General features: G+C 50.3%; 5 protein-coding genes across 6 annotated transcripts; 1 reads left to right on the top strand and 4 right to left on the bottom strand.

The window, feature by feature from the left end:
* Positions 1 to 90: 90 nt before the first annotated feature.
* Positions 91 to 1,010, bottom strand: LOC112884011. The gene is made up of 2 exons (XM_025949296.1): positions 276 to 1,010; positions 91 to 165 (listed from the first exon to the last, which is right to left on the bottom strand). Exons 1-2 carry the CDS (start codon positions 942 to 944, stop codon positions 91 to 93), a joined length of 744 nt encoding a protein of 247 aa, XP_025805081.1. The 5' UTR covers positions 945 to 1,010.
* A 1,819-nt stretch (positions 1,011 to 2,829) lies between these two features.
* On the bottom strand, positions 2,830 to 3,570 carry LOC112885078. Its single transcript, XM_025950756.1, has one exon. The coding sequence runs from the start codon at positions 3,568 to 3,570 to the stop codon at positions 2,830 to 2,832; it is 741 nt and encodes a 246-aa protein (XP_025806541.1).
* A 1,084-nt stretch (positions 3,571 to 4,654) lies between these two features.
* LOC112885076 lies at positions 4,655 to 5,723 on the top strand. Its single transcript, XM_025950755.1, has 2 exons — positions 4,655 to 5,296; positions 5,399 to 5,723. Exons 1-2 carry the CDS (start codon positions 4,655 to 4,657, stop codon positions 5,468 to 5,470), a joined length of 714 nt encoding a protein of 237 aa, XP_025806540.1. The 3' UTR covers positions 5,471 to 5,723.
* Positions 5,724 to 6,436: 713 nt separating this feature from the next.
* Positions 6,437 to 7,725, bottom strand: LOC112884420. The gene is made up of 3 exons (XM_025949801.1): positions 7,228 to 7,725; positions 6,837 to 7,137; positions 6,437 to 6,544 (listed from the first exon to the last, which is right to left on the bottom strand). Exons 1-3 carry the CDS (start codon positions 7,723 to 7,725, stop codon positions 6,495 to 6,497), a joined length of 849 nt encoding a protein of 282 aa, XP_025805586.1. The 3' UTR covers positions 6,437 to 6,494.
* Positions 7,726 to 11,395: 3,670 nt separating this feature from the next.
* On the bottom strand, positions 11,396 to 13,864 carry LOC112886575. Of its 2 annotated transcripts, none has more exons than XM_025952522.1 (2): positions 13,573 to 13,864; positions 11,396 to 12,652 (listed from the first exon to the last, which is right to left on the bottom strand). In XM_025952522.1, exons 1-2 carry the CDS (start codon positions 13,678 to 13,680, stop codon positions 11,888 to 11,890), a joined length of 873 nt encoding a protein of 290 aa, XP_025808307.1. In that variant the 5' UTR covers positions 13,681 to 13,864; the 3' UTR covers positions 11,396 to 11,887. The 2 variants fall into 2 exon arrangements, with proteins under 2 accessions (XP_025808307.1, XP_025808306.1); XM_025952521.1 differs by lacking the exon at positions 13,573 to 13,864 and adding an exon at positions 12,810 to 13,063.
* Between the last annotated feature and the right edge of the window lie 11,251 nt (positions 13,865 to 25,115).

Genomic DNA, 25,115 nt, shown 5'->3' with positions numbered 1-25,115 from the left:
AACGACATCCGAGTTCTTGGAGCTGAAGACAAAACGACCGATCGACGCCTCCAGCAAACCCAGCGCCACCGATCCAGCATCTCGATCGCTTCACTTCTTCCTCGCCAGGAAGACGTCGGACAGCACGGTGTCGGAGCGCAGCGCCGCTTTGAGAAGAGACAGACCCTGACACGGCCGACGACACACGGCAACGAGAAGACAAGACGAATGTTAGCACCAGCAGCACAAGTGATCAATAGCTCCAGGGAGGAAATCCATCCGGTGCAAGAACGAACCTCGTCCATGCCGACGGTGACGAACTTCTCGGCGAGGTCGACGTCGCCCTTGCCGATGCTGAACCTGTTGATGAGCGTGATGCTGGAGATGGCCGACATGGGCGTCACCTCCAGCCCGTCGGTCACCATGTAGGTCACCAGGCCCTTCACGTACCCGCCGCGCTCCTCCGCGTCGGACGCCCCCGCCGCGCCGCCCTTGCCTACGCTGGCCTTGGGCGCCGCGGACGGCAGCACGAAGGCCATCTCCGTGGTCATCGCCTGCCTACACTGGGGGCACACGGCCCTGGCCTCCATCGCCACCGTCACGCACTGACCCGGGCAGGTGTACATCCTGAACCTGCCCAGCGGCGACCCGTCGGCGCCGTCGCTGCCGGCGGCGCCCTGCAGGAGCAGCAGCTCGCCGCCGTCCGGCTGCAGCACCTTGGGCTGGAGCAGGCCCTTCTTGTCCGTGTTCGGGAGGAGGTAGGAGGCGCTGATGTTGTCGACGCTCTGGTACAGCCGGCCGATGCTGCCATGCATGGTGCCCGCGGAGATGAGCTTCACCACCGCGCCGATCGGCAGCGTGAGGAGGCTGAAGACGAAGTCCACGAACTCCTTGCCGGCCTCGGCGAACAACACCTTCTTCGTCTTGTTGTCAACGAGGAGCTTCAGCGAGATCTTGGAAGCCATTGCTGTAGCTGCTCTCGGTCTGGCTGGTGCTTCTTTGGTTTGTGGGTTTCTTGATTCGAATGAGCAGTGGGTGCCCACGGTCGCCTGTGCTTTTTATAGCAGTGACCAGTTAGCCATGGTGGCTGGAGTGCTTTCGGTTTTGGGAAGCTGAATCGTTTGACTTGAAGATGTGCAGGAGGTCTCCTTGGCTTGAAGATGTGCGAGAAATCAATGCATTATTTGCCAACCGTAACAACCATTGATCTTCTCAACACTTGCATCGGGAAGATGCGCAAAATTAAGGGGTCATTCAGAGCGAAATTAATGTTGTCATGGAAAAAGAAAAAAGTTGATTTAAATTAGTTTGGTTCTGTCAGGAGTACTGAAACCACCCGTTGCCGTCCAATTTCCATTTCCTCTCTGTCTGAACAAAGTTTGTTAGAGCAACTCCAACAGGAGTCTTAAAATGAGTTGTAAATTAAAATATAGAACTCAACATTAAAATAACTGATCCAGCGGAGGTCCTATTTTATAAACAATCATCAAATTTTTTTGACCCGGACGGAACTGGCCCCAAATCAAGGACTCGAAACCAGCGGTCCTATATATGTTCACACGCCCGCGCAACCTCCCGAACTTTTCCTCTCCCCAAGTCGCCGCCTCTCTCGCCTCGCCGCGCCTCCACCGAAGCACGACCGTGGAGATAGATGGAAGGCCACCCTCTCTTTCTCGTTTACGCTCGGCAGCTAAACCCAGACGGAATTCCATGGCGACGGCCCTAGATGCCATTGGAAGGTCGACGGTTGCCTCTGCTCGCCCAGATGCGCGAAGGTTTCTCTTGGTCCCCGGAGCTGCTGCAGATCCCCAAGCTTTGGAAGCAGGAGCTATTCGACATCGAACGACGGCAGACAACATCGATTTTCATTCCTCGGTGGTGATTTTCGTTCCTCGGTGGCGCCGGCAATGTACCAAGAACCCTTGGCACCGATGGGTGGTTATAGGTACAATTCTTTCTGTTTATGTCAATAAATTCGATTGGACGGAGGACAGGGATGAGCTGCTGCCGGAGGACCCACGACGTCGATCGATGGCGACACCGGCCGGCTGCACGGAGGACGCGGATGTGCTCCCGGCAGAATCAACGCGGCGCCGGTCGGTTGCGCGGAGGACGGCGACGTGCTGCCGGAAGGGCCGACGGTGGTGCCGGCTACCCGGGACAGGTACCTGGTGCCGTATGCATGGATGGCATCGGTGTGGGAATAGAATTGTGGAGCAAACTTGAGCGGGAGAGGAAGGAAAAATGAGCGGGAGTGAAAATGTAGGCGGGAAACAACGCGGGAGGCAACAACAAAACTGAATTAGTTGGAAATGATGGGATTTGAGACCCGAGGGTTGGAGATCAATAATTTTTTTGGGTCCTAAACTAAACAAATCAGACTCTAATACAAATTTTAGGATCCAGATTTAGAACTTCATGTTGGAGTTGCCCTTAGAGTAACATTTACAGGTAGAGCAAGGTTCTGTCAAAGAGAGCCGATTTCCTTCTTTAGTTCTCTCTGTCAAATTCAGAATCAGGCCTAATATTCAGAAGTTCTGAACTGAATGCCTTGCCTTCTCTAATGTTGTAGCTGAATTAGTAAAAAAAAAGTTTATTGATTTATTTTATACTCCAGTGGATGCGGGACACTGGTGATGTCCACAGTCCACACTACGCTGAACAGGATATGCAGCACTGCAGTGGCAACTAAACTGGACTTTGGCTCGAGACGGACACGGACACAGCGTGTCAGCACACACTTGAACTGTCAAGCTGAACACAAGAAACGTGGACTCGCATATATTGGCAGCGAAACTGCAGAGCTACCATCAGTAACTCTGAAGAGCATGGATCAGGATCTCGTTCACTTCACTTCTTCCTCGTCAGGAACACGTCGGAGAGCACCGTGTCGGATCTCAGCGCCGCCCTCAGCAGGCCCAGCCCCTCATCCATCCCCACATTGACAAACTTCTCCGCGAGCTCCACGTCGTTGCCGACGCTGAACTTGTTGATGAGCGTGATACTGGAGATCGCCGACATGGGCGTCACCTCCAGCCCGTCAGTGACCATGTACGTGACCAGCCCCTTCACGTACCCGCTGCTCTCCTCCCCCGCCGCGCCGCCGCCCTTGGCGCCGGCGGCGGACCGCGGCGCGGCCGAGGGCAGCACGAAGGCCATCTCGGTCGCCATCGCCTGCTTGCACTGCGGGCACGCGGCCTCCCGCTCCATGGTCACCGTCACGCACTGGCCCGGGCACGTGTACAGCTTGAACTTGGGCAGCCGCGGCTGCTCCTCGGCCTCGCCGTCGCCGCCGCCGGCGTGCGGCAGCAGCAGGAGCTCGCGCGCGTCCGGGTGCAGCACCCCGGGCTGCACCAGCTCCGACTTGTTCGCGCCGGGCAGCAGGTAGGACGCGCCCATGTGGTCCACGCTCTGGTACAGCCGCCCGACGCTGCCGTGCATGGTGCCGGCGGAGACGAGCTTCGCCACGGCGCCGATCGGCAGCGTCAGCAGGCTGAACACGAAGTCCACGAACTCCTTGCCGGCTTCCGCGAAGAGCACCTTCTTCGAGTTGGTCTCGACCAGCAGCTTCAGCGAGATCTTGGAAGCCATGGGTGGATCGATGGTTCGACTGAGCGTGAGCGATCGGGTCAGGTGCTTGGCGATGCTTGCGTGCGGTGGTTTTATGCAAGGAGCAGATGCCAGATGAACAGATGGTGGGTAAGATGGAGAGGTTCCATCAGTTTCTCATGCAACAGCTGAATCGATTGCATTTTCAACTGCAGTATCATTGGCTTCTGAACATGCAGTGCACTGTGGCGATTGTGACAGCCAGCAGCCTTGCAATACTTCGAACTCACGAAATGACGCAACCGTGTGAACCTGGTAATAATAATCCGTATTGAATTTATTCCATTTTTTACAAAATTACCAACCTCTCTCATTATGAAAAATATTATTAAGCAACCACTAAGTCTATATTTAAATCATCCACCTTTGTGATTATGCAAATAACCCCCTAAGTCTTAATTTAACTTGCCCATCTATGAAATTATAAAAAATATAAATTAACCCTATATTTGCATCTAAATTACCTACATCCACTATTATTAGAATAGATAAATTAACCCTAAATTATACCAGCATCTAAAAAGTAATTTCGGTCAGAGGTGGCCATGCCCCCTGGTTTAGGAACTTTCTAGGAAAACGGTAATTTTCACAGGAACTAACATCCCACAGGGCAAGAGATGAGGGACAACATTGGCTACTCTACCGTGACTTTTTATTAATAAATTATTTTTCACCCTAGGAATATATATATATATATATATATATATATATATATATATATATGTAAGCTACAAATAAAAAAAATACTCATCCGCTCGAAGAAATGGAGAACGTGGGCCATTAATAATGTTGCGCTTCCTTGGGACAGAGCGTTGAGAAGACGAAAAGCTCTGTGTACTCCACTAGCACGGGGCACGGCTGGTTCTCAATTGTCGCTGTTGTTTCCACATTGCATTGATTTTTTCATCAGAAGCCAAGGAGACTGCAATTAATTTAATTACCAACGCAAACGATTCACCTTCCCACGACTATAAATCCACAAATACACGACCACGTCGTCATCCCAAATTCCCAATACCGGTTCCAGAACCACTTCCTCGAGACAGGAGCACAGCCAAATCGACCCATGGCTTCCAAGATCTCCCTCAAGCTGCTGGTCAACGCCAAGACGAAGACCGTGCTGTTCGCGGAGGCCGGGAAGGAGTTCGTCGACTTCGTCTTCAGCCTCCTGACGCTGCCGATCGGGGCCGTGGCGAAGCTCGTCTCGGCCGGCACCATGCACGGCAGCGTGGGCCGCCTGTACCAGAGCGTCGAGCTCATCGGCACGTCCTACCTGCAGCCCGGCACCGACAAGTCGGACCTCCTCCAGCCCAAGGTGCTGCACCCGGACGCCCGCGAGCTGCTGCTGCTGCAGGGCGGCGGCGCCGACGGCGACGGCGAGCCGGCGCTGGCCAGGTTCAGGCTGTACACCTGCGCCGGGTACTGCGCCACGGCGACCATGGAGGCGAAGGCCACGTGCCCGCAGTGCAAGCTGGCCATGTCCACGGAGGTGGCCTTCGTGCTGCCGTTCGCGGCGCCGGCGGCCGCGGGGTCGTCCTCATCCTCGGACGAGAGCGGCGGGTACGTCAAGGGGGTGGTCACCTACATGGTGACGGACGGGCTGGAGGTGACGCCCATGTCGGCCATCTCCAGCATCACGATGATAAACAAGTTCGCCGGCAAGGACGTCGAGCTCGCCGAGAAGTTCGTCACTGTCGGCACGGCCGAGGTTCTTGCGTCGTTCTCCCTTCAATATCGAACCATCTTGTTTCTGAGCAGCCCTCTTCTGACATTGTATCGTTTTTGTGTCGTTCCGCCCAACGTCCGTCAGGGGCTGGCTCTTCTCAAGGCAGCGCTGCGGTCGGACACCGTGCTCTCCGACGTGTTCCTCAGGAAGAAGTGATGCCCAACTGGGCGACGCACCAAGTCGATGCTTGGACGATATTCTGCTGCTTCAGTTTCCTTGTGTCCTTGGGCTACCATTCTGCTTATCGTGTTTTACTACCGTATCGTGTTTCAGTTTCTGCCTGTGCTTCCTCTAGTTTAATACTGGTCATTGTCTGCTCAGATGGACGAAGGCTTGTTTAATTGATCAGACGTTCTGTTATATGAATGCCATGTTCAGAGTTTGGTTATCGAAAGCGTATGTGTTCCAATGATCATGTGCCATGCTACTAGCAATTTGTTCCGTCATTTAGATGCACGTCAAATTCTCCAAAAAGAGAACTGATGCTGAACAAACTTGTATTTGCGCATGCTACCTTCTACAGACAATTACCTTACAGAATATCGCAAAAAAATTGTTTCTTCTGAAAGATAATTCCATCCCAATGCATTGCAGATAACAGATGTAAACCAATTTCGCTATTAGAAATCGCCATTAAGTCTGTGCACAGATATTTTGCAGGAAATCACAACTACGCAAGGAGCCTATTACTGTCAGCTGGAAATACATTAGGAAATTGCTACTAAAAAAACATCTTTCGTTTCATTAGAACATTAGAAAAAGCAAAAGTTACTTATCACAAGTACTGAGTGCCGTTTCACATTTTTCACAAAGACATTCTCTGTCAGAACTCAGCAAAATTGTATTTTTACAGATCACTTGATAGAGTAACATATCTGCAGCAGAAGAATCACATTGCAAGTGATTGGTACTTTTCAGCCAGTATCCTCTGTCAAAACCATGTTCTACCTGTGTTCTACGAGTATCTTCAGTAACTAGTTTCTACCTGCTTCCAGGACTCTGAGCAGAGCAAATGGACTCCGAAGAATAGAACCGAGTTCAGGACACCTAGTTGAGGACGTGTGAGAACTGATCTACTTCCTCTACTCTTATTCAAGAGAACTGAAAAATTCCTTGGCATATCACTTCTGCAAGATGCCCAGATCATTGTCTGATGTCCTTTTCTCAGGAGACCTTGCTGCTATTCTATGGATGGAGCATTCAAATCTGGGTACCGCAAATCATTGTCCGCTGAAAATAGAGAGATAAGTTAGCATTTGGTAATAAGAGCATTGACACAAAGCTTCTTCTGAACCATTTGCACGATCTATTATGTACTTATAAGAACAATGACATGTAGGTTGTGACATATTTGAACAGTCTCAGCCAAGTATTCAGAAAGCATTTGGTAATAAGAGCGATGGCACATGCAACATATGAGACATTTGGACGAACAATTTCAGTCAAGTACTTAGCAGAGAGCACTTGGAAGAAGGAAAGGAAAAGATGGAGAAACCCTGATCTCAGCTGAGGTGAACCTCACCTTGTGTCCCGTGGTTTAGGATGACAATGTCGATGCGGTTGGTGCCGATGGGCAGGTCGACGAGCAGAGGGCTGAGGTGCCCGTAGCGGCCGGCCCGGATGCAGAGGGTGGTGCGGGTGACGTCCCTGCTGGCGCCCAGGCGGCACGCCAGCGTGAGCCGCAGCTGCATCAGGTTGTTCGTGTTGAGCCGCATCGTCCTCCAGGCTCCCTCGTTGACGGTCCCGTTGGTCTCGCCGCGCACGAACCGGATCTGCCGAGCCACCTCGCTCTCCGTCAGCGGGCGACGCCGCGCATGCGTCAGCTGTTCATCGCCGATCATACGCAGTAACTTGTCAGCAAGGACGGATTACGGAATCCTCATCGTTTCTCGAAAACAAGGTCACCAATTTACCTGGTAGGTTGGATCAAGGATGCAGGGCCGCGTCATCCTGATGGGGACGTTCTCGATGTCCCACTGCATCATGGTGCTGCCGTTGTCGCCGGCGGAGGTGACGGCCCTGCGCCACCTGAGGTAGCGGCCGTTGGCGCGGAGGTACCGGCCCGTGCCGCTCCGGATGACGAAGGTGCTCCGCCTGGGAATCGCCTGCCACAGCATCCCGGGCGGCGGCGGGTTGTGGCCGAGGTCGTCCTGCGTGGTGAGGACGCCGTGGGAGGGGCCCGTGCCCGCCTGGACGCTGGTGGAGAGGAGGTAGCGGCCGTAGGCGCCGCGGAGGAGGACGCAGGGCCCGCCGTCGGGGCCCGCCGCGTGGTGGACCGCCCACACGACGTTGTGCACGCCGCGCTGGCCGGAGAGGCAGACGTTGAGCCCGTCGACGTCCGCCGCGAGGTACTTGCCGCGCCGCGCGCAGCACCGCAGCCGCACGAAGCGCACCCCGTTGAACACGTCCATGGATCGTCCGATCGCGCCCCGATTCGGGAGGCGCGACCGCACGCGCGCCCGCCCGCCCGGGGTGTCTCTCTCGCGCTAGGCTTCCTCCCTCTTCCCCTGGTTTCCTCGCGGCGGCCGGCGATCGTGAGGGTGGGGAGAGAACCCGTCGGGCTCTTGGGTCCCTCGCCGCGTGGAGTGGAGAGGCCGGGCCGGGAGGGAGGGCGAGTTCGTTGAGATGGTTACCCCAGGGTGGTCGGCGCCAAGGCGCGAGTATATTTGAAGGCCGCTGACAAGGTGGGCCCTCCTTGGGTGCACGGGAGCGGGCCCACGTCCTGACAGGACTCCAGAAGCGAGACGACGATAACCGCTGTTCCTTTCCAGACTCCGAGTCTCTGACGCTGGCTGCCTGGTCGGTCGCCGTAACCCTACGCGACCGCGGTGACCTCGCCGCCGGGGAGAACGAGGAGGGTGCGTCTCGACGCCGATGCCACAGGAGCAGCCTCGCCTCCGACGGCGGGCGGTGGAGCCGAGGAGCGGGCCCGCACGCGCGGTAAGCTGACGCGAACCCTGAATCCTTCTCCGTTCTGTTACTCGTGGAAAGACCTGACTGAAGATCCTCATTCCTCAATGTACAGTTCCTGTTCTCTTTAGTACGTTTTGAGTCCTACTACATACAGACACAGTATACATGATTGCCAAAAATATAATATTATAATCATCAGGCGTTACAGACTTACAGTTCCTGTTCTGTGCATTGTCAGAGTAGCATATGTGCATTTTACAAATGCTTCTGTTGCTAGTTTGATTTCTCCAAAATTTACGTAGTGTATTTTAGTGGCAGTCACGCCATTCGTTAGTATCATGCAGTCTCTAGTTAAAATAGGGATTTGAAGGTTGCAAAGTTAAAATGATTTCTTTTCTCTGACAGGAACGACCATACTTATCTGTCACTTACTACAGGCTCATATCCCTTCTGTCACCTCAATGGTTCTAGGCGAGATTCACCATGCAATTGTTTAAAATGCTGTTTAACTTAGGTGGAACTGAAGTGTTTACAAACCAGCAGTAGTTCGAAGACCACAAATGACCTTTTTGACCATTATATTAACTGAGCGGTGTAGGATTTTGCCCCGTTTCCCCTAAAAATTGGGGTCGTTGATCTGTAATCTGCCATACCGTTTTAATACAATTCAGGTGGGGATACGTTGATCATTAAAAAAATTAAAAATGAATGCACTTGAGAAAGTTTAGATATTTCTTTCCAGGAGCATTTACTTGTGACAATTTTTACAGTGATACATTCCTTCAATCCGCATCACCTGGCTACACTGAATGCTTCAGTAAACATGGAGTCTCAATATTTACGTTCTGACATGAATAGTGGTGAACTGTCAGTATATGGGTATTGGGACTGTATATACACAAACACTTATTTTTGTCAGTGCATACCATCATATTCAGATTTAACGATGCTGAATTACTTATGCTGCTGTACTACTATCTGTTCTAGTTGGTGCTGTCACCATCACTACTGCAGCAAACATTCTTCCGTCCGTGCATCTTTTAAAAGAAAAATAAAACCGGTACATTCAATACCGAACAGGAAGGAAACGCATTGCCTCTTTCTTTGTATGGACCAACTCTTCATCATTTTTCTACTTGCCCTCCAAAATTGCCAACGCTGCTAGAAATAGCATGCACCATTTTTGTCTGTGAAGTTAGTCAGCAATAGTTTCTTATAGTGTTTTACATGCTACATTAGTGTAAATATGCAGTTGCACCAGCTGGTTTTGATGAAAGTTTTCTGTTTAGCAACTAGTCACCTCGAAACTCACAAGCTTGGTCGGTTAGCCATTCACATACTCTGGAACAGAGGGGTGCTTCACGTAGACTAGCTCCACAATTCTTTTTTTTTTTTGCTTCTTCCAACTTGGTCTCGTGCCTGCGAGACCAGTGCGTTGGAATCCGAATGATATTTTTCCAAATAGAAAAGTAGAAAATGGTACTCTGACTTAACGGAATAATCTTATATGCACTCTCAAGATCTTAAAAAATCATCCCAGTTATAATAAAAGCGAGGGTATTTATACCTCCTACCTTCGTTACATAGTTCCAGTTACGCCCCTACCTACCCGGAATATTATTTCGGTTCCTGAGTCATTTCCGGATGTTGGCGTATATAAATTGTTCACTACAGGGTGATCACGCTACACATGTGATGGCGAAAGATCCGAGCAACCTTCGATCCTCCGCCTGAGGTCTTGGCGTTGTCGAAGATTGTACAACCGACTCCTTTGTCATCGTCGGAGGTTGGTCTTAACCCCGATGTGCTGATCATGACCCCAGGCGAGTGGTTCATCCTAACACAAAAGTCACGGTGTAACCTTTGCTCGTTCGGCTAGAAGCAAACCTTCAACTATCACTGAAATCGACCGTCACTGCATCACTGAGAGGGTTAGTCCTGCAAATCAAATCAAGGTGCCTTTTGTACTGCCCGAAGGTTACTCGAAACCTTGGGCATAACCTTCGGCGACGCCTCCTCTTGGGTGGGGATCCCCAACACAGTGAAAATGGCAATAGAATTGATGCAAATATCTAACCAATACAAGCAACAGTTATTTTTACACTCTACTCAGTCTCTACTCACAGTCACAGGGAGCAGCATGCTCTTGCTGATGTTGCTTTGCCATGATTGTTCTTCAGATGCTGCAGGCATGCAGATCATTACATAGGAGACTCTTTTAAAGGTTACTGAAGAAAGTAGCATTTAGTGGCGACATAATAACTTGTAAGTAGATTCCTTCTATGTTCATATTGCTTTTCATATGAAAAGGCTCATGATCTATGTACTGAAGCAAATCAGTTAAGTTTGCCTCTAGTGAAATGGAATATGCTTTTCTCATTTCAAGTTTCAGGGAAGAAGAAAAATTCTGGAGCTTGCAGTATGCTACTTGTTTGCAGTGCACTGCACTCCCAATTCCAGGTATTTTGTGAATGAGCTATTGCTTCTCCGTTCGTGTACTGTATGTGCTCTGTGAAGATATCGGCATTCTGTTCTGTAGTGCAGTCACGTTGGATGAAATTTGTCATAGTATACTCTCAAGAGTTTACTTGCATTTGGTCATGATGAGTAGGAAGCAAGAACCCCCTTCTCTATCTGCTCATGTGAGACCTACCAGGCTAATCGACCAAGATTAAGAACTATACTAGTAATCTAAGAGAGCAGTTAGTAGAGGTGGCTCTCGAAAAAAGAATTGGCACAGTCAAGAAGTGTGGGTTCCTTGGAGGGTGTTCTTAGTGTTGAAAAGGTGGTGTTGGGATATGCAATGCATTTAGCCGCTCAACGCCTCCTAAATTCGGCGCAGGTTCGTCACCCATGTTCTGCCCAATTACATAATAAATAAAGTAACGGGACGAGAACAAGTTTCGTGTCTCGAGGACAAACATTAGCAAAGGATAAACACTTGTTTCCTCTGCTTAGAATATTCTTTTGCTAATGGACGGAATACTCCAGCCAAACTTTGGCACGTACTGCGAGTCTGTGACATTGCTAGTCTGATGAACAAGGCATAATTAAGTTTTTCCGTCAAGTCTGACAGGGAACTCTGAAGATGCTACTGTCCAGTTTTTCACCTAGACTAATTGCTTGTTTATCTCAAACATTGAACAAGTTAAAAGTCATATCTGGACATTTTGACACCAAAAGATATTGTAGCATATATTGATGTGCAGAGAACATATCAAGAAGCAGCTCTCCGCTGAAGGATATATAGGTAAATTGCAACTCCAAAGCCAAGCCATGGGCTGTGACATGGAATCAGAAGAACCAAGATCCTCACCACAAAGCAAGAGAAGTTGGCTCTGATACTCCCATGTCAAGCTATTAACAGAACAGCCTCATTCTAAGACACTCAAATGCTCAAAAATGGAAGAGAAAACAAAAAAGCAGCAGCAGAAGGAACTGTGAAACCCTGCTATTCACATTATCATAAGCACCTGACTATACTTCTAGTAAGTTACTTCTATGACTCATAACACTACTATGCAGTTAGCAGCTAAACCACCATTACTTGTTGAAACGTTTTGCTGAACAATCAATGGAGAATGGTGAATCCCCTGTCGCTGACAAGTGGACCCACCCATAGGCAATCAGGCGTACAACCACCGCGCAGCTGGGTTGCGGTCAATGCAGCCTCTGCCGCTTGGCGATGAACCCCGACGAGCTGTTGCCGGCGGCCATGGGCGTCAGCGGCAGCATGGGCATCGCCGTCATCATTGGCCGCTTCATGCAGGCGTTGGAGCCGGCGTAGCCCAGCGTCGTGGCGGCCGCCACGGCGTTGGCGCCGCCAGCAGCCATGGGCGCACTGACGTAGCCGGCGCGGGCGCCGAGGGGCAGCGTGTCCGGGGCGTGCACCGTGGGCGGGTTGCGCCACCGCGGGAGCTGCCCGGCGACGAGCAGGTTCTGCAGCAGCGGCCCGGCCTCCATGACGGCTGCCAGGAGGCGCCCCTTCTGCGGCAGCGTCCTCTTGCTGGCGAGCATATCGAGCACGGCGTCGGCAGCCGACCCGACGACGTTGGGGCCGGGTTGGCACTGCTGCTTGGCGGCAGCCGACGGGGGCGGCGGCGTGGCGGGGCTGTGCTTGCAGCGCCTGTCGGCGGAGGTGACGGGGTCGAAGAAGGGGTCGACGGGGGAGGAGACGAGGCTGCAGTCGGAGTCGGTGACGCTGGACGTGACGAGCGGCTGCGGCGGGGCGGCGGGGGCCGGCGCGGCGGCGGCGAGTAGGCGGAGTTGCTGCAGCTGGTCGCGCGCGTCATCGCGCTCCTTGGCCACCTGGCGGACGAGGTCGGCGAGCTTGGCGATGCTCTGTTCCTTCTTCTTGAGCTCCTCCTTGGCCGCCTCCAGCTCCAGCGTGGTGGCCACCAGGCTCTGCTTCAGCTCCGCCACGCTCTGCGGCATCAGCAAGAAATCAAAGATGATTAGTTCTCCTTTTTCTTTCTTCCTGTTGATGTGTGCAAGATTCAAGAATCACCGGTGCAGAAAAAGTTGGGATGCAAAAAAAAAACAGTATCAGAAATTCAGAATTAAAACTGATACTATCACTAACGATAATCTGGTTAATTTTACTGTACGGCTGGATGCAAGAACGGTCGCGAGACACAAGGTGATGGCTGGACAGGGACATGGCAGCACGATCTAGAGGGCAAATGATTTGGATTCCTGCAAATGATTGCATCATACAACCACTACTACTCATGTCAGTTGGAACCTGGGAGCCCATGCTGGGCTCCTCCAAAAACCAAAGCTTTTTCTTCATCAAAGACAATTGGACATACATCGAAAAGGGAAAGGAAAAAAAGGGGGGGGGCATTACAGAACAGCACCATCATTGAACAGCATCTCGCTACAGTGGCAAGCTTTCTGGTTGAAAAGAAATGTGAACCAAACCGGACCAAACGGAAGGAGAAGTCTGAAGACACGTCTAGTAGCGAAGTTAAATTTTCCACGAGGCAAGCCGAACATGCAGGACCTTGAGATTAGGGAGGGGAGGGAGAAGAATTCCACCACGCTAGAGAAGTGTCAAGGCGTCTGGATGGAACCCTCTCTAATTCGCTGGCTGCCTAACCCCCCTTGACCACGGTAGTAAATGTCACGCGGGCAGGGAGATCCCGTGCGGGGGCCCGCAACAGCGCACACGGCGGAGGCCATTGCCGCCTCCCCTGCCGTGGCGGCCAGCCAAGAAGAAAAATGCAGCGGCGGCGGGAGCAGAGGGAGTTGTGGTTCGGAGCAGGAGGAAGGCGCGAATGGGAGAAGCAAATCAATAATCGAGTTCGATTCGGTTGGGGGAGAAAGAGATTGGCTAAATTTACCTCTTGCGGGGGCTGCTGCAGATCGTCCGGGAAGGAGGACCAGAAGGCGGAGAAGAGCGCGGCGTCCGTGCCGTCCCCCATGAAGAGAGGGAGTGGTTCCATTGCCATGGCTGCTTTTGCTTCGGCTGTGGCTTGATCGCTGCTGCTGCTGCTTCTGGCGTCTTGTGTATGTAGAGGGGAGAGGGGAGGGGAAATCTCCGAGGGGGAAAGAGAAATATATATAGCGAAGGCTGCAAGGGAGAGGAGGATGGCAGATTGCTGGACGCTAAATAATATGGAAACTTGGGAGTGTTGAGGGGGAAGGGGGAGGAAATTAGGGATTAATTATATGGAATGTGCAGTGGCCTATGATCTCCTGCCATCTGGTGTGGCCACCCACCGGTTGGAAAAACATTTGAAAACAAATCACGGCCTTCTCTCTTCTCTCTCTCGTGGGTCCAACCACTTTTGTGTCCTCTTGTGTACCTTGGCCTTCGCTCCCTTGGACAAAGTCTCTGCCTTTTTTCTTTTTCTTTTCGTTTCGTTTCTTCAAGCCTCCGGGGTTCATTCAGTCGGCACAAATCGTGACAAACCAAATGTCCAAGTCCATGCGCATAACCTCTTTTTTGTGAGTAGTGTTTCATTAAAGCTTTGATGGAAAAGATAAAACTTGGAGCATTTTATCTTCAAGGCTAGTGGAGTACAGGATACAGTACAAAAACAATTTGAGTAGTAGTAATTACTCTACCGATTAACTCATCACCCGGTGGCCTCCTCTTCCCTCCAAAATTGAGTTCAATATGGGCTCGTTTCAAATGTTAATTTGACCGGACTAGCTAATTACACCACCACCATCATTAGGCAATGAGTTGGGTCCCCTGCTGGAATGAATCATCTGTTCCTTCCCATTTAGGTTCCATGCACAATGAATGCCTGGTTGGCGACCATAATTTTGGTGGCTTTGATCTGTGGCGGTACAGGCTTGTTGAGAATTACTAATCTCTAATCGGTTCAGAGAAACCGTATTTTATTCAAATGGTTAAGTTATTGATTTATATGTGCCCGGCCTGTTTCCTTTCCCCTTTTTTTGGAAGGGAAAAAATAAATTTATTCTCTATATTTTAGTACACTCTAACAATCTAGTCAAATTAGACTCTTGGTACACCTGACATGTAGGACCTCTCCTTTGGTTTTTTCTTTTTTTTCACCCAGCCCTATCCTAACCCCCTTCTTTTCCTTCTTTTCCCTCTCTGCAGGTGGGGCAGGGCCAATGCAACAAGACCAACCGGTGGTCGCCGGCCACCGCGCGGCAGGTACGGCGGCGGCTGCCAGTGGGGCCGGCACCACCGCGAAGAGGAGGAGAGCGTGAACCCGGTGGGATCCTCGGCGGGCGTGGGTGAGCGGCACAGGTAGGGGCGCACGTGGGGAATGGCGGCAGCGGTCATGGCCACTAGCGAGGAGCTGCTGCGGTGCGCTGTTGCGGGGCGGTGGAGGCCTGAGGGGGCGCAGTGCAGCTCGGGAAGGGAGGAGAGGCGCTCGGCGGCGTCGGCGAGGGGAGCACGGGAGGGTGGGGCCGGGAGAGCGGGAGGGCGACAAAGGGAGGGAGCAGGGGGCGCAGGATGGCGAGGCGGATGGGCTCGGTATAGTTACTGAGCGAGGTCGATGGGATAGCTAGCGGGATAGATTAGCGAGGAGGATACTGATGCTGTTGGATCTAGTTTTTGGTGGAGTTTCTCCTTTTTAGCTAATTTATTAAAGATAAAGAGGCTCTTAGAGATGCTCGTAGCTTTATCTAGGAGGCATATCTCAAGCCAGTACACACATATAGAAGCGTTGAGCACAACTTGCATGTATTACCATGTACATAATGAACATTGCTATTATTTCTACGTTGTTTCCAAACAGGCCGTGAAACATGCTTTTATATCTATCTGTATTTGTACATATACGGTGGTCATATTTCAATGTAGAATAATGGTTTTGATTCGTATACAATTATACATGCTTTTTTGTGCATCTTTGCATCTATTTGGTGGTGTTTATGGCTTGACATGACATATTTTTGTATATTCTTGTAGAATAAAGGTGGACACCTGGTGCACACATGCACACTCGACATGGTGTCGCTGTCCATTCCCGGCCGGTTACATAAAGAAACCAACCATGAATCTGAAGATAAATTAGTAACATAATACTACTATATGTTCATGTCCAGGTACGCTTAACGTCCATGCACGGGAGAAAAAAGAAGTTAAGGTATGCGTCTGAGGTAGAATAATACCGTATTATTATAATAGAGTTGGAGATTGAGGTGAGGACAATGATGATGGGGTTGCCATGGCCTGCCTCGTGTCCTCGCGGCCGCGGAGCTTTGTCAGGGCATGGCTGTTCCAGTGGGAAAAGAAAACAAGGGATCAGATGAGCTGATCCAAGGTTACCGGTACCTCGACGTGTACATATATGCCATACACTATGTATTGTAACTGGTCAATGGGTCCAGCGAGCAGAAAAAAATGAAAATAAATAGGGCGGCACTACTAGGAGAAGAAACGACAAAGGAAAGTAGGAAACCCTGGCCAGCAGGAGCAATGTGATCGAGAGAAGCTGTGGTTTTTCTGAGCTGAGGCCCGAGGGACTGAGACGCCAGTTGCAGCTCGTTTTCAGTTCACGGGCGGGCGCATGCAGGGCCGGGCAGAGTTGACCTTGACCAGCCAATACTCGTACGTACGTACGTTTAACCCAACAACACAAGGCAGCGCGTACGCCAGCAGTAAGCTGAGGTGGAGGGGAGGATCGATCAATGGCCACAAACAAATCAAAGTAATGTAGAAAAAAGATCAATGCTCGGCGTGGTACGGTGCATGTATGAACAGTTGACGTTGACAACCGTGCATGCATGCACTGCAATGCGAGTCTACGGAGTGCATGCGCGGTAAAAATGGTAGGTGTTTTGTTTCCTTGTTTGTGTGTTTCTTTTTGTTGGTAAGATCCTTGTTTGTGTTTTGACAGTCTGAGCTTGATGTGGAGGAGGAGAGAGATTCAGAGAGAGAGAGAGAGAGAGAGGGAGGGAGGGAGGGAGGAGGAAAAGGGAGGGGAGGCGACAAAAGTTTGCATGGGGAAGGGCGCCATGTGGTGCGGTGGACCTTTGCCTTTCTTTACTGGCTCCGGCTGCACGCGATCGATGCGGCGGCCGCGGCCTCGCCCTCGCCTCGCCTCGGTGGGTTCAGCCGCAACCGCAAGTCCACTCCAAACGTACCCGCCGGAAGGGCGAGCTGCCCAAACAAAAAACTATGCTACGCGCTACGCTATGCGCCGCGGCGGTGGCCGCGCCGCGCCTAGAAAGAAAAAACTACGTAAGTCCTGTTCGCGCCGCGCCGGCAAGCAATGCAACTAACCGATGCAACCTCCCCTCGTTTGTTTGTAGCGCCGGGCTCCATCGGCTACGCGTCTCCAGCGCGGCGGTGCGGTGCGGTGCGGTGCCGAGTTTTTATTGCTTCGCCGGCGCTGCTGCTTCTTGCGGCGGCTACCAGACGAGACGAGCTTGCTTGTTTGCTTCCGGATCTCTCCCTTCTTCCCCGCCACCTACGACTAGCATGCATGCGCCCAAGCGGCCGCTGCCGCGCAGTGCCGCTAGGGTTGCCTCGCGGCTGGCAATCCCAGGAGGAATTTTTTTTTTGAACGGCAGGAGGTTTTTTTTTCAGGTGTATAAATGGGAGCACAAGGCTTACCATAGCCAGTCGCACTCTCGATCGCTAAGCTAGTTTTCACGTGCAATGGACCCTTGCACTTTGGCGAACACAGATACCAACCTCATGCTCCGAATCAAGGCTTAGTTAACGAGCGAGCTAAACGACGGGGAGCGCCATTAAGCTGGATCGAGACAGAAGATGAGCCAAATGACACACACAACCCATACTCAGGCATAGCCACATAGGACGGCTGAGTAGCTTCAGGGGCCGTGGAGTAGCTATCTATATATAATAACTGCTACACAAATCGTCCGGTAGCAAGTCAATGCACACAACTAACAAGAGCACACATGTAATATAGTTGGTAGGAGGAAGGAGGGCCACCATGGCTATATTCAATCTCCCTGTGCTCACCTGTGGCGGCACCTCCACCTGCAAGAGAGAGGAGAGGGAGGAGGAAGAAGACAATGGCCGTGGGGGACACAATCCGGAGGGGTCATGTACCTTGGATCTCCCCACCCCATCCATCCATCCATCCGTCCGTCCGTCTCTTTCTTTGGGTTTTTTCTAGGCTTTGGGCGATGCACAGTGATAAAGCGATCGCCTTTTCTTTCAACCTTGCCGCCGCGTGCATGCGCTCTTTTTCTCCATGCATCTTCTCTCTCTCTCTCTCTCTCTCTCTGTCTGCGTGGGTTGCTAGCATGTCTAGGGTTCTTGCATTGGGACTTGTTTGCTGGGGCTCCGGGACCCATCCCATGGCAAGGCAGCGCGATGCAATTATGGGGGCATGGCCAGCAGGTAGTGGCCTCCCTGGCCCCCGTCGGCTCCTACATGCTTTGCCTTTTCTTGCATTAGCTAGGGCACTGTGTGTGTGCATCAAGATCAAGCCATCAACAAGGGAAGAAAAGGCGTAGCTGAAGCTAGCACCCCCTCAATATATATGCTTAACTTACACTTGTGGGGTCTTTTGCTAGTTCCTATCTTGCTCTTGTCTCATGCCATCTTCTTTCCAGCTCTTTATTTCGAGCTTCCTGTGTGATCTCGAGGTTCAACGACACGAAAGCTAACCTAGCTACAAGTTGAGCAGTGGAGGCGGTACACCATGTAAGCAGCATTTCCATGCTGGAGCACGTCAAGCGCTGGACCAGAGGACTAAAGGGCGCGGTGATGGGTACGCGTTACTGCCTCCGATGCGACGTGGATGCATGCCCTGCCGATGCGTGCGTGACTTATTAATTCCATTCGCTCTTGCCATGTAAAACCTGACCAATGTACAAAAAGATACGGGAAATTCTCGTGCAAATAATTAAGAACCGTGCTATCATCTCTGTCGTCAGCGATGACGAGCTGACGACGACGACAATCAAATTGTGTTCCACAGGGATGGATCATCCCTGGCCACGTAGGATAGGAGTCGCAACGTAGGACTACCCATACGTACATGTCACATGTGCGTGTACGTACATACGCAGATAAGATAACGTTCACGTACACCTAGGCTCGTGCATGCTACATGTACGCCGTCGTAGGCTAGCGGTCGAGATCGATCCATGGGGAGACCGAGCGACCAGACGGGATGGATGGAGGCGGAAAATAATATATTTTCAATACAGTATCCCTGCGTTTGACGAAACAAATTGTATAATTGAACCAAGGAAAAAGGCAGCAGCGGCGACGATCGCCGAAGGAAACCCGGAGCTCGTCGGGGAACAAGGCGACCAGGGAATGTGGCCCTGCTAGTGCTCGCTTTTATTTTCCCGTGGTTTTACTCCAACGACGACGACGCCCTCCGGCCAACGGCTTTACCCGTCAAAACGAATCATGTGCGGCGGGCGGCGGCCATACTGCCCGGCGCAAAACCCCACCGCCATTAATGCCCCTCCACTCGCCTCCAAGATTTCAGTTCCAGCTACCTGCCTAGCTGCTAGTACCAGCTACCATTAGCCACTAGGTTTATCTTTAGACGTAGAATACGTATATGTGCTCAATTGTGTAAACAAGGCCTCCTCCAAACGTTAGAGCCAGCCGCTAGCTTATGTACTTAAGAGATAAGGTAAAAGATATATCTTCCAACAGTCAGAACCTCGTACACCTTCTAGGTACTCATATCAATCTTGGTGTGCATGAATAAAGCCAGTCTCAATGGAAGTTTCACGAAGATTTTTATGGTATTAAATTCTATACCACATCATCAATTTTGCTGACATGATGAGGAGAGAGAAGGCGAGAGTCTCATAGGATGTGAGAGGAGCTTCGTCACTATAGATGGCCAGATGGGCCGAGCTAAATGGGCAGCCCGAAAAACAGCTCGAAAAAACACGGCCCAGGCACGGCCTGGCACGATTTCCATAGTATCCGGGCCGGCACGGCACGATCAAGCGGGCCGTGCCTGGACCGCCACTTTAGCCCGTAGTACCAACCTGGGTCCGGCCCGACTAAGGTTCAGGCTCGATAACGGCCCATTAACAGCCCACAAGTTGTCATATACTCTATTCTCTCCCTCAACCCTAATTTTCAGCTTCCTCTCTCTCAACCTCCCCAGCCGGTGGTTGCCACCTGCCTCCTCTCTCTTTCTTCTCTCTTCACACGCACCTGGTCTGATGACCGGCGGCCTTCCCGCGCCGCCCCTCCGGCCGCTCGCCCTCTGCACCTCCAGCTGCCGCCCTTCCGGCCTCTTCGCGCCGCCCCTCCAACCTCCTCGCGCCGTGGCCTCCCCATGCCGCCGCTCACAGGCCTCCCATGGGGGCACAGGTCGTTGCCGGCCCGTCGTGCTCGCTAGCCCGGCCCAACAAGATTGACTTGCCTTTGGGTCGTGCCTGGGCCATTGTAGCGGCACGTTGGGCGGCCCGACGTGGCCATTTAACGTTTTTGTGCCGGACTGGGCCGTAGCGAACGTACCGTGCCAAGACGGGCCCGTGTCGTGCTGAGTCGGGCGGCCCATTTGGCTATCTATATTCATCACCATGAAACTCATCTAGCATAATTATCTAGTTTCCAGTCTTGATAACTGTGCCCTGAACTGTACACTGAGACTGGCCTAAGACTATCTCTTAAACAAGAGATAGCCCTTGTTTCTCTCTCTTCCACATGGGTAAAAACAATGATGTGGCATAGTTATAAGCAAAGTGACTCATCATCCTTGGGGAGGTTTAAGTTAGCACGGTACTCCATTCGTTGTAAAATATAGCTGCATTATTAAGTTTACTCTAAGTTAAATAATTTTAATTTTAACTAAGGATAGCAAAAATATTATTATGATTTACAACATAGAAATAAAGTTAGAAGATTTGTCACGTAACCAACTATCATAGTATATAACCTTTTTCTATTTTAAATTTGAAATGAATTAATTTTGAAGATATTGTTGGTCAAAACTAGAAATATTTGACTTTAAAAAAAATCTAGTGAATCTAATTGTAACTATATTTTGGGATCGAGGTACTATGCTCCTTTCTCCACTCTACTCTCGATGGATCCGTTCTCTTCAACACACCGGACTTTAGAAAATATTGGTAATTTCTTTTTTGCGCGTCCCATTGACTTCGTAGAGGCTGTATCTTCATTGAAAAACAATACGGAGAGAGAAAAAAACATGGATAGTTGTATAGCACAAATTCTTATGTAGCGGATCACTTGGACTGGACATATAAAAAATAGGAATAAAAATTAAGACATGTAGCAACGCTCCACGAACTGCCACGCACACCTCTCAGAACATGGGCCGCACCCTGCGGTTCAGGATGCTCTTTTATAAAATATACAGCACTGCTCAAACAATATATACAGTACACGGGATATGTCTTTTGTCCGCCTCACAATCTGTGTCCTTAGGGGATTAAACATGGTAAACATATCGAGGCCGGGCTGATTAGGATATGTGTCATAATACCGCGTGCCTAACAGCAGGCCGGTGAAATACGAACCACCGCCACGTGTCTTAATTACTGCAACAACCAAGGGCTAATGAGAAGGATGAACTCCTAATTAAATTAATTAGATTAGCGTTCTTAGCATTTTTCTTGCGGAGACGTTTGCTTGTGAGAGGGAAAAAAAAGAAGGGGGGTGGTGGGCCCACGCGCGGCGCCCGACGCTGTTGTCGTGTTCGCGGCGCGCTCCGCGCACATGGCCCCCATGTGTGGCGGTGGGGCCTGCCCCCGGGCCTGGCGCGCCCCATTGGCCCACGTGTCACCGCTCGTACACGTGCGGCGCGCAACACGACAGGGGAGGTCGGGGCGTCGCCACCACGTGTCGCGGTCGCCGCCGTTGGAGACCGGCGGGAGACCTCCACCGCCGGTGCACACCAGGCACCACCACGGCAACACAAGTTTTCCTCTCCGCGGGTTAACACGCACGAGCATTCGAGTTGGGTATTTTGCTTGGAAATAATGAGGAAAGATAGGCCAAAAATTGTTACAAGTTGCATAACGACGAGCGTTTCGAGAATTGTAATAAAAGAGCTAAAATACAAGTATTTGAACCGAGGGAGTGTACAGTGTAGTTCTGTCTTGAATTCTAAAATGCTCCTCTTTTTGCTCCGAAGTAGAGCATAGGAGGAGGCAGACATGAAAATTAAAGTGTAGCCCCAGCTGCATTTGTGCTAGCTTGGCTACCTGCTGGATCCACAGACCAATTTGAAAAAAACAAACAAAAGTGGCAGCACCTTTTTGACTAATACAATCCCGAATTAAGAAAAGCTTGGAGTGGAAGAAAGATGTCGACCCTTCAATATACAGATGGAATTTTTAATCAATGCACTCCTCTTTCATTTTCGTTCAGAGTACACGAACAAAATAAAGATGAGAAGAGGACGTTGGCCGAGAGAGATCAGGGGCTAGGGCTACATGCGAAGAACCGGCAACCGCAGCCGTCGCTAAACAAAGGCCGTTTCACATGAGAGCCACGACCTTCTGCCACGCACGTACTTGGATCCCCTACTTGCATACTGGCCGACGCATTCGTACACCATAACCGTAGCATACTTGCCCTTAATTAATTGGGATAAACATAGGAGATCGACATGTAGACACTTGCGACGATTGGCCAGCTGCTAATCATTGAGTCTGCTAGCTTAGCTAGCCCATTAATTGCAAAAGATATCTTGCTTAATTTATTTATGTACAGGGATACATACGTCCATTGGACTGTACAAAATATGCATATCTGCACATATATCATGTATATTTATGTGTGCTCTCGACAAAAACAAACCCTGCATAGTCCAAGTCGTTGGGTTCTTTGCAATTTGATAGAGGCTTAGAGCATATAAATAAGTGTCGTAGAAGAAAGGGGAAATATCTCTATATTAGAAAAGAAGAGGAGAGTATCTATTGCTAATAACCAATGATAGCACAGATGTTATTTTTTAATCTCAACTGAATTAAGTCCAAAAAACCAAGTGTTCCTTTAGTCTGATGTACTGCACCTGAATTTTGAGCCGCCGGATCTAGATCCAACGTGTCGGATTTGATGTAACCGAGAAATTAAGTACCCCGGCAAACATGGAAAAAAGAGAGGTAGCACTTAATTGTGCTCATATCTGTTTGAATGTTTGATCCATGAAGTTATTAGTTAGTAATCGAAGATCCACATGAAGATATACTCTACACACTTGAAACAGCGTGCTGCGTTTTTCAAATTAACTCTAGGCAAAGTATTAATCTCGTGTCAAGTCGTGGCGTCCAAATCAACGACCAGCGCAAAATTGAAAGGAAGTTAACGCCCGTGGGGGTAGGGCTAGCCGCTTAGGCTGCGACTTCGGGCCTCTCATTCTCATGGGTGCTAGCTAGCTTACCATTTCAATTTCCTGGTTGTGGTTTCATTTCATTTCATGCATGTATCTCAGATTCATAGCTTCGCATTGCAGGTGGTGTGTGCGGCCACGTGGGTGCCTGCTGCAGCTTGCATCGCGTGCTGTTCCTCCTGGCCGAGACCAGGGGCCATGCCCGTCGCCGTCCAGCTTCAGCCCCACAGTATAATATAGAGAGAGGACAGGGAAAATCAAACCTAGCTATATATAATATATTTGTTTATTTTATGAGCTTTGTTTACCGGTTCTTTTCTCTCTTTTTTCCCCTTGAAAAGTGGATGCGTTTTTCTTTTCCATGTACTGCCCCTTGCCTTACTCTCACATGGTTTGCTGTTTGCTTGTCTATAAATTTTATCGAGCTGCAATTTTTAACTAGATAATCAGAAACTTATTACCAGCTTGATTTTTCTAGACCATATTAATTACTAGCGTGTCTGTCCCTATTTCTATGATCATACTGTACCACATATCAAAAAAGTTGCATGCATGTTTCAAAACATCACCTTATAGTTTGCAATGCGAAGAGAGTAGTAGAGGGGGCAGCATGCAAATGGATATATCCATCTGGTCCATCCATTCCTCTATTGTTGCTGCTGCCTGAAGCAGGGAACCAAATGATGCTTGTACTCTACTAGAAGATAAGCATGGACCAGGGATGCGCGCCACATGTTTAAAGGATTTGTTTTCAATTTGGATAAGGGGTTGCGCCGAAGATATACCCGCTCTCCATACGATCATGCATTAAATTCGCTTCTTCATCTGCTCGATCTCCTGCACGTCGCCCTGTCGATCTGCTCAATGTACTGCTGGACCACCGCCCAGCAGCCGGCCGCTACAGTACAGGAGTTGCTGTCCTTGCTGATCTTATTTCGTTTCTTTTTGGGCAGATCGAAAACCCTTGTTTTGTTTTTTTTTTAACGATATTGCCTATTTTCACCGGCAAAGATGAGTAGTCGGATGCCTTATTTTATTTTGTTTCAAGAAAAAGTATGCCGTATTTTTCAGTCGATTGAGATTTGGTTTGATCGTGTGCTTGTAATTAGCAGTTGTTCGGCGACAAACTTAATACCACTGACACAAACCTGAAAGTTGCTGCTATCTATAGGTAGGTTAGCTTGATACAATGATACGCATGCATGCAGGTACGGTGTCGATCAGAGGCCATCAGCAGCGGACGGAGGACCACTGCATGCACGCCAGGGGAGGCCGGTCGATCGGGAGCGAGGCAAAAGGAATTGGTGTGGACTGCATCAAGAAATTCATTCCGAATGGATTCTCGCACCGATATACACATCCATCCACAAGATTTGTGGCGTATACAAATACACGGTCGATTGCTACGTACATCATCCCTGCTGCTAGCTTGGACATCCAATCCACACCATGTGTCGCATGCCCACACTTCTGAAGTCACATCTCAGGTATTCCCCCAGAAGAAATGGTTTAGTTTTATCCCGGGATTTGGGTCTCCTAATGTTCGATTGTGCAGAGGAATTCATTTGGCTCGGTCGACTACGAGTTAGTACTGAGCTACTGATGAAATCTGTTGAAATTTTCAGGTGAACAATAGTCAGTCTGTTGCATGGAAGTATGGAACTTGATGCACAGTAGTAGTTGGAATCAAGACTGCTGTTCAAGAATCAAGACCACTGGCCACGCATCTTGGAATCTGAAAAGAAGCTACTGTTCTGTTCAGCGCAGGCCGCAGCAGGGTAACTTGCTATCCCGGGTAAAGTTGCGTCATGTCAGGTAGAGGTCGCCATCCATCCATCCATCCAGGTCATTGTCGGGTGGTAAAAAATGGCAGGCCAAAACTTGGTGGTTTATATTAACCGCTCATGCATCTTTCTAATCTCAGTCATGGAATGCCCTCGCTTTCAGCAGCACAAATGCAGCGCGGCAGTCAAAGCTGCTGATTAGTAGCATCTCGTGCCAAAAACTGACCGACTGTTCAATGGAGGCAGGCAGGAAGATGGTGGATGGATGGGAGGTCCAGATCGACCAACCTACATGCAGGTGGAAGAAGAAAGGGGGATGTTTTCTCATCTTTGATTTGGTGTGCTATTCCA

Source organism: Panicum hallii, chromosome 3, assembly GCF_002211085.1.
Source record: "Panicum hallii strain FIL2 chromosome 3, PHallii_v3.1, whole genome shotgun sequence".
NCBI classification, from domain to species: domain Eukaryota; kingdom Viridiplantae; phylum Streptophyta; class Magnoliopsida; order Poales; family Poaceae; genus Panicum; species Panicum hallii.
The sequence above is the reverse complement of the archived record's forward strand: the minus strand, read 5'-3'. Positions and strand labels throughout refer to the sequence as shown.

What these genes read in the sequence shown, in the direction of transcription:
- LOC112886575 (XM_025952521.1), bottom strand. Translation starts at nt 13,040, where the DNA reads ATGTATGTCCAATTGTCTTTGATGAAGAAAAAGCTTTGGTTTTTGGAG. An exon ending in GTAAAATTAACCAGATTATC is followed by an intron (nt 12,653 to 12,809) that starts GTTAGTGATAGT and finishes CTGATGCCGCAG; the next exon opens with AGCGTGGCGGAGCTGAAGCA.
- LOC112885076 (XM_025950755.1), top strand. Translation starts at nt 4,655, where the DNA reads ATGGCTTCCAAGATCTCCCTCAAGCTGCTGGTCAACGCCAAGACGAAG. An exon ending in TCACTGTCGGCACGGCCGAG is followed by an intron (nt 5,297 to 5,398) that starts GTTCTTGCGTCG and finishes AACGTCCGTCAG; the next exon opens with GGGCTGGCTCTTCTCAAGGC.
- LOC112884420 (XM_025949801.1), bottom strand. Translation starts at nt 7,725, where the DNA reads ATGGACGTGTTCAACGGGGTGCGCTTCGTGCGGCTGCGGTGCTGCGCG. An exon ending in TCCTTGATCCAACCTACCAG is followed by an intron (nt 7,138 to 7,227) that starts GTAAATTGGTGA and finishes GGCGATGAACAG; the next exon opens with CTGACGCATGCGCGGCGTCG. An exon ending in CCTAAACCACGGGACACAAG is followed by an intron (nt 6,545 to 6,836) that starts GTGAGGTTCACC and finishes CTCTATTTTCAG; the next exon opens with CGGACAATGATTTGCGGTAC.
- LOC112884011 (XM_025949296.1), bottom strand. Translation starts at nt 944, where the DNA reads ATGGCTTCCAAGATCTCGCTGAAGCTCCTCGTTGACAACAAGACGAAG. An exon ending in TCACCGTCGGCATGGACGAG is followed by an intron (nt 166 to 275) that starts GTTCGTTCTTGC and finishes CGGCCGTGTCAG; the next exon opens with GGTCTGTCTCTTCTCAAAGC.
- LOC112885078 (XM_025950756.1), bottom strand. Translation starts at nt 3,570, where the DNA reads ATGGCTTCCAAGATCTCGCTGAAGCTGCTGGTCGAGACCAACTCGAAG.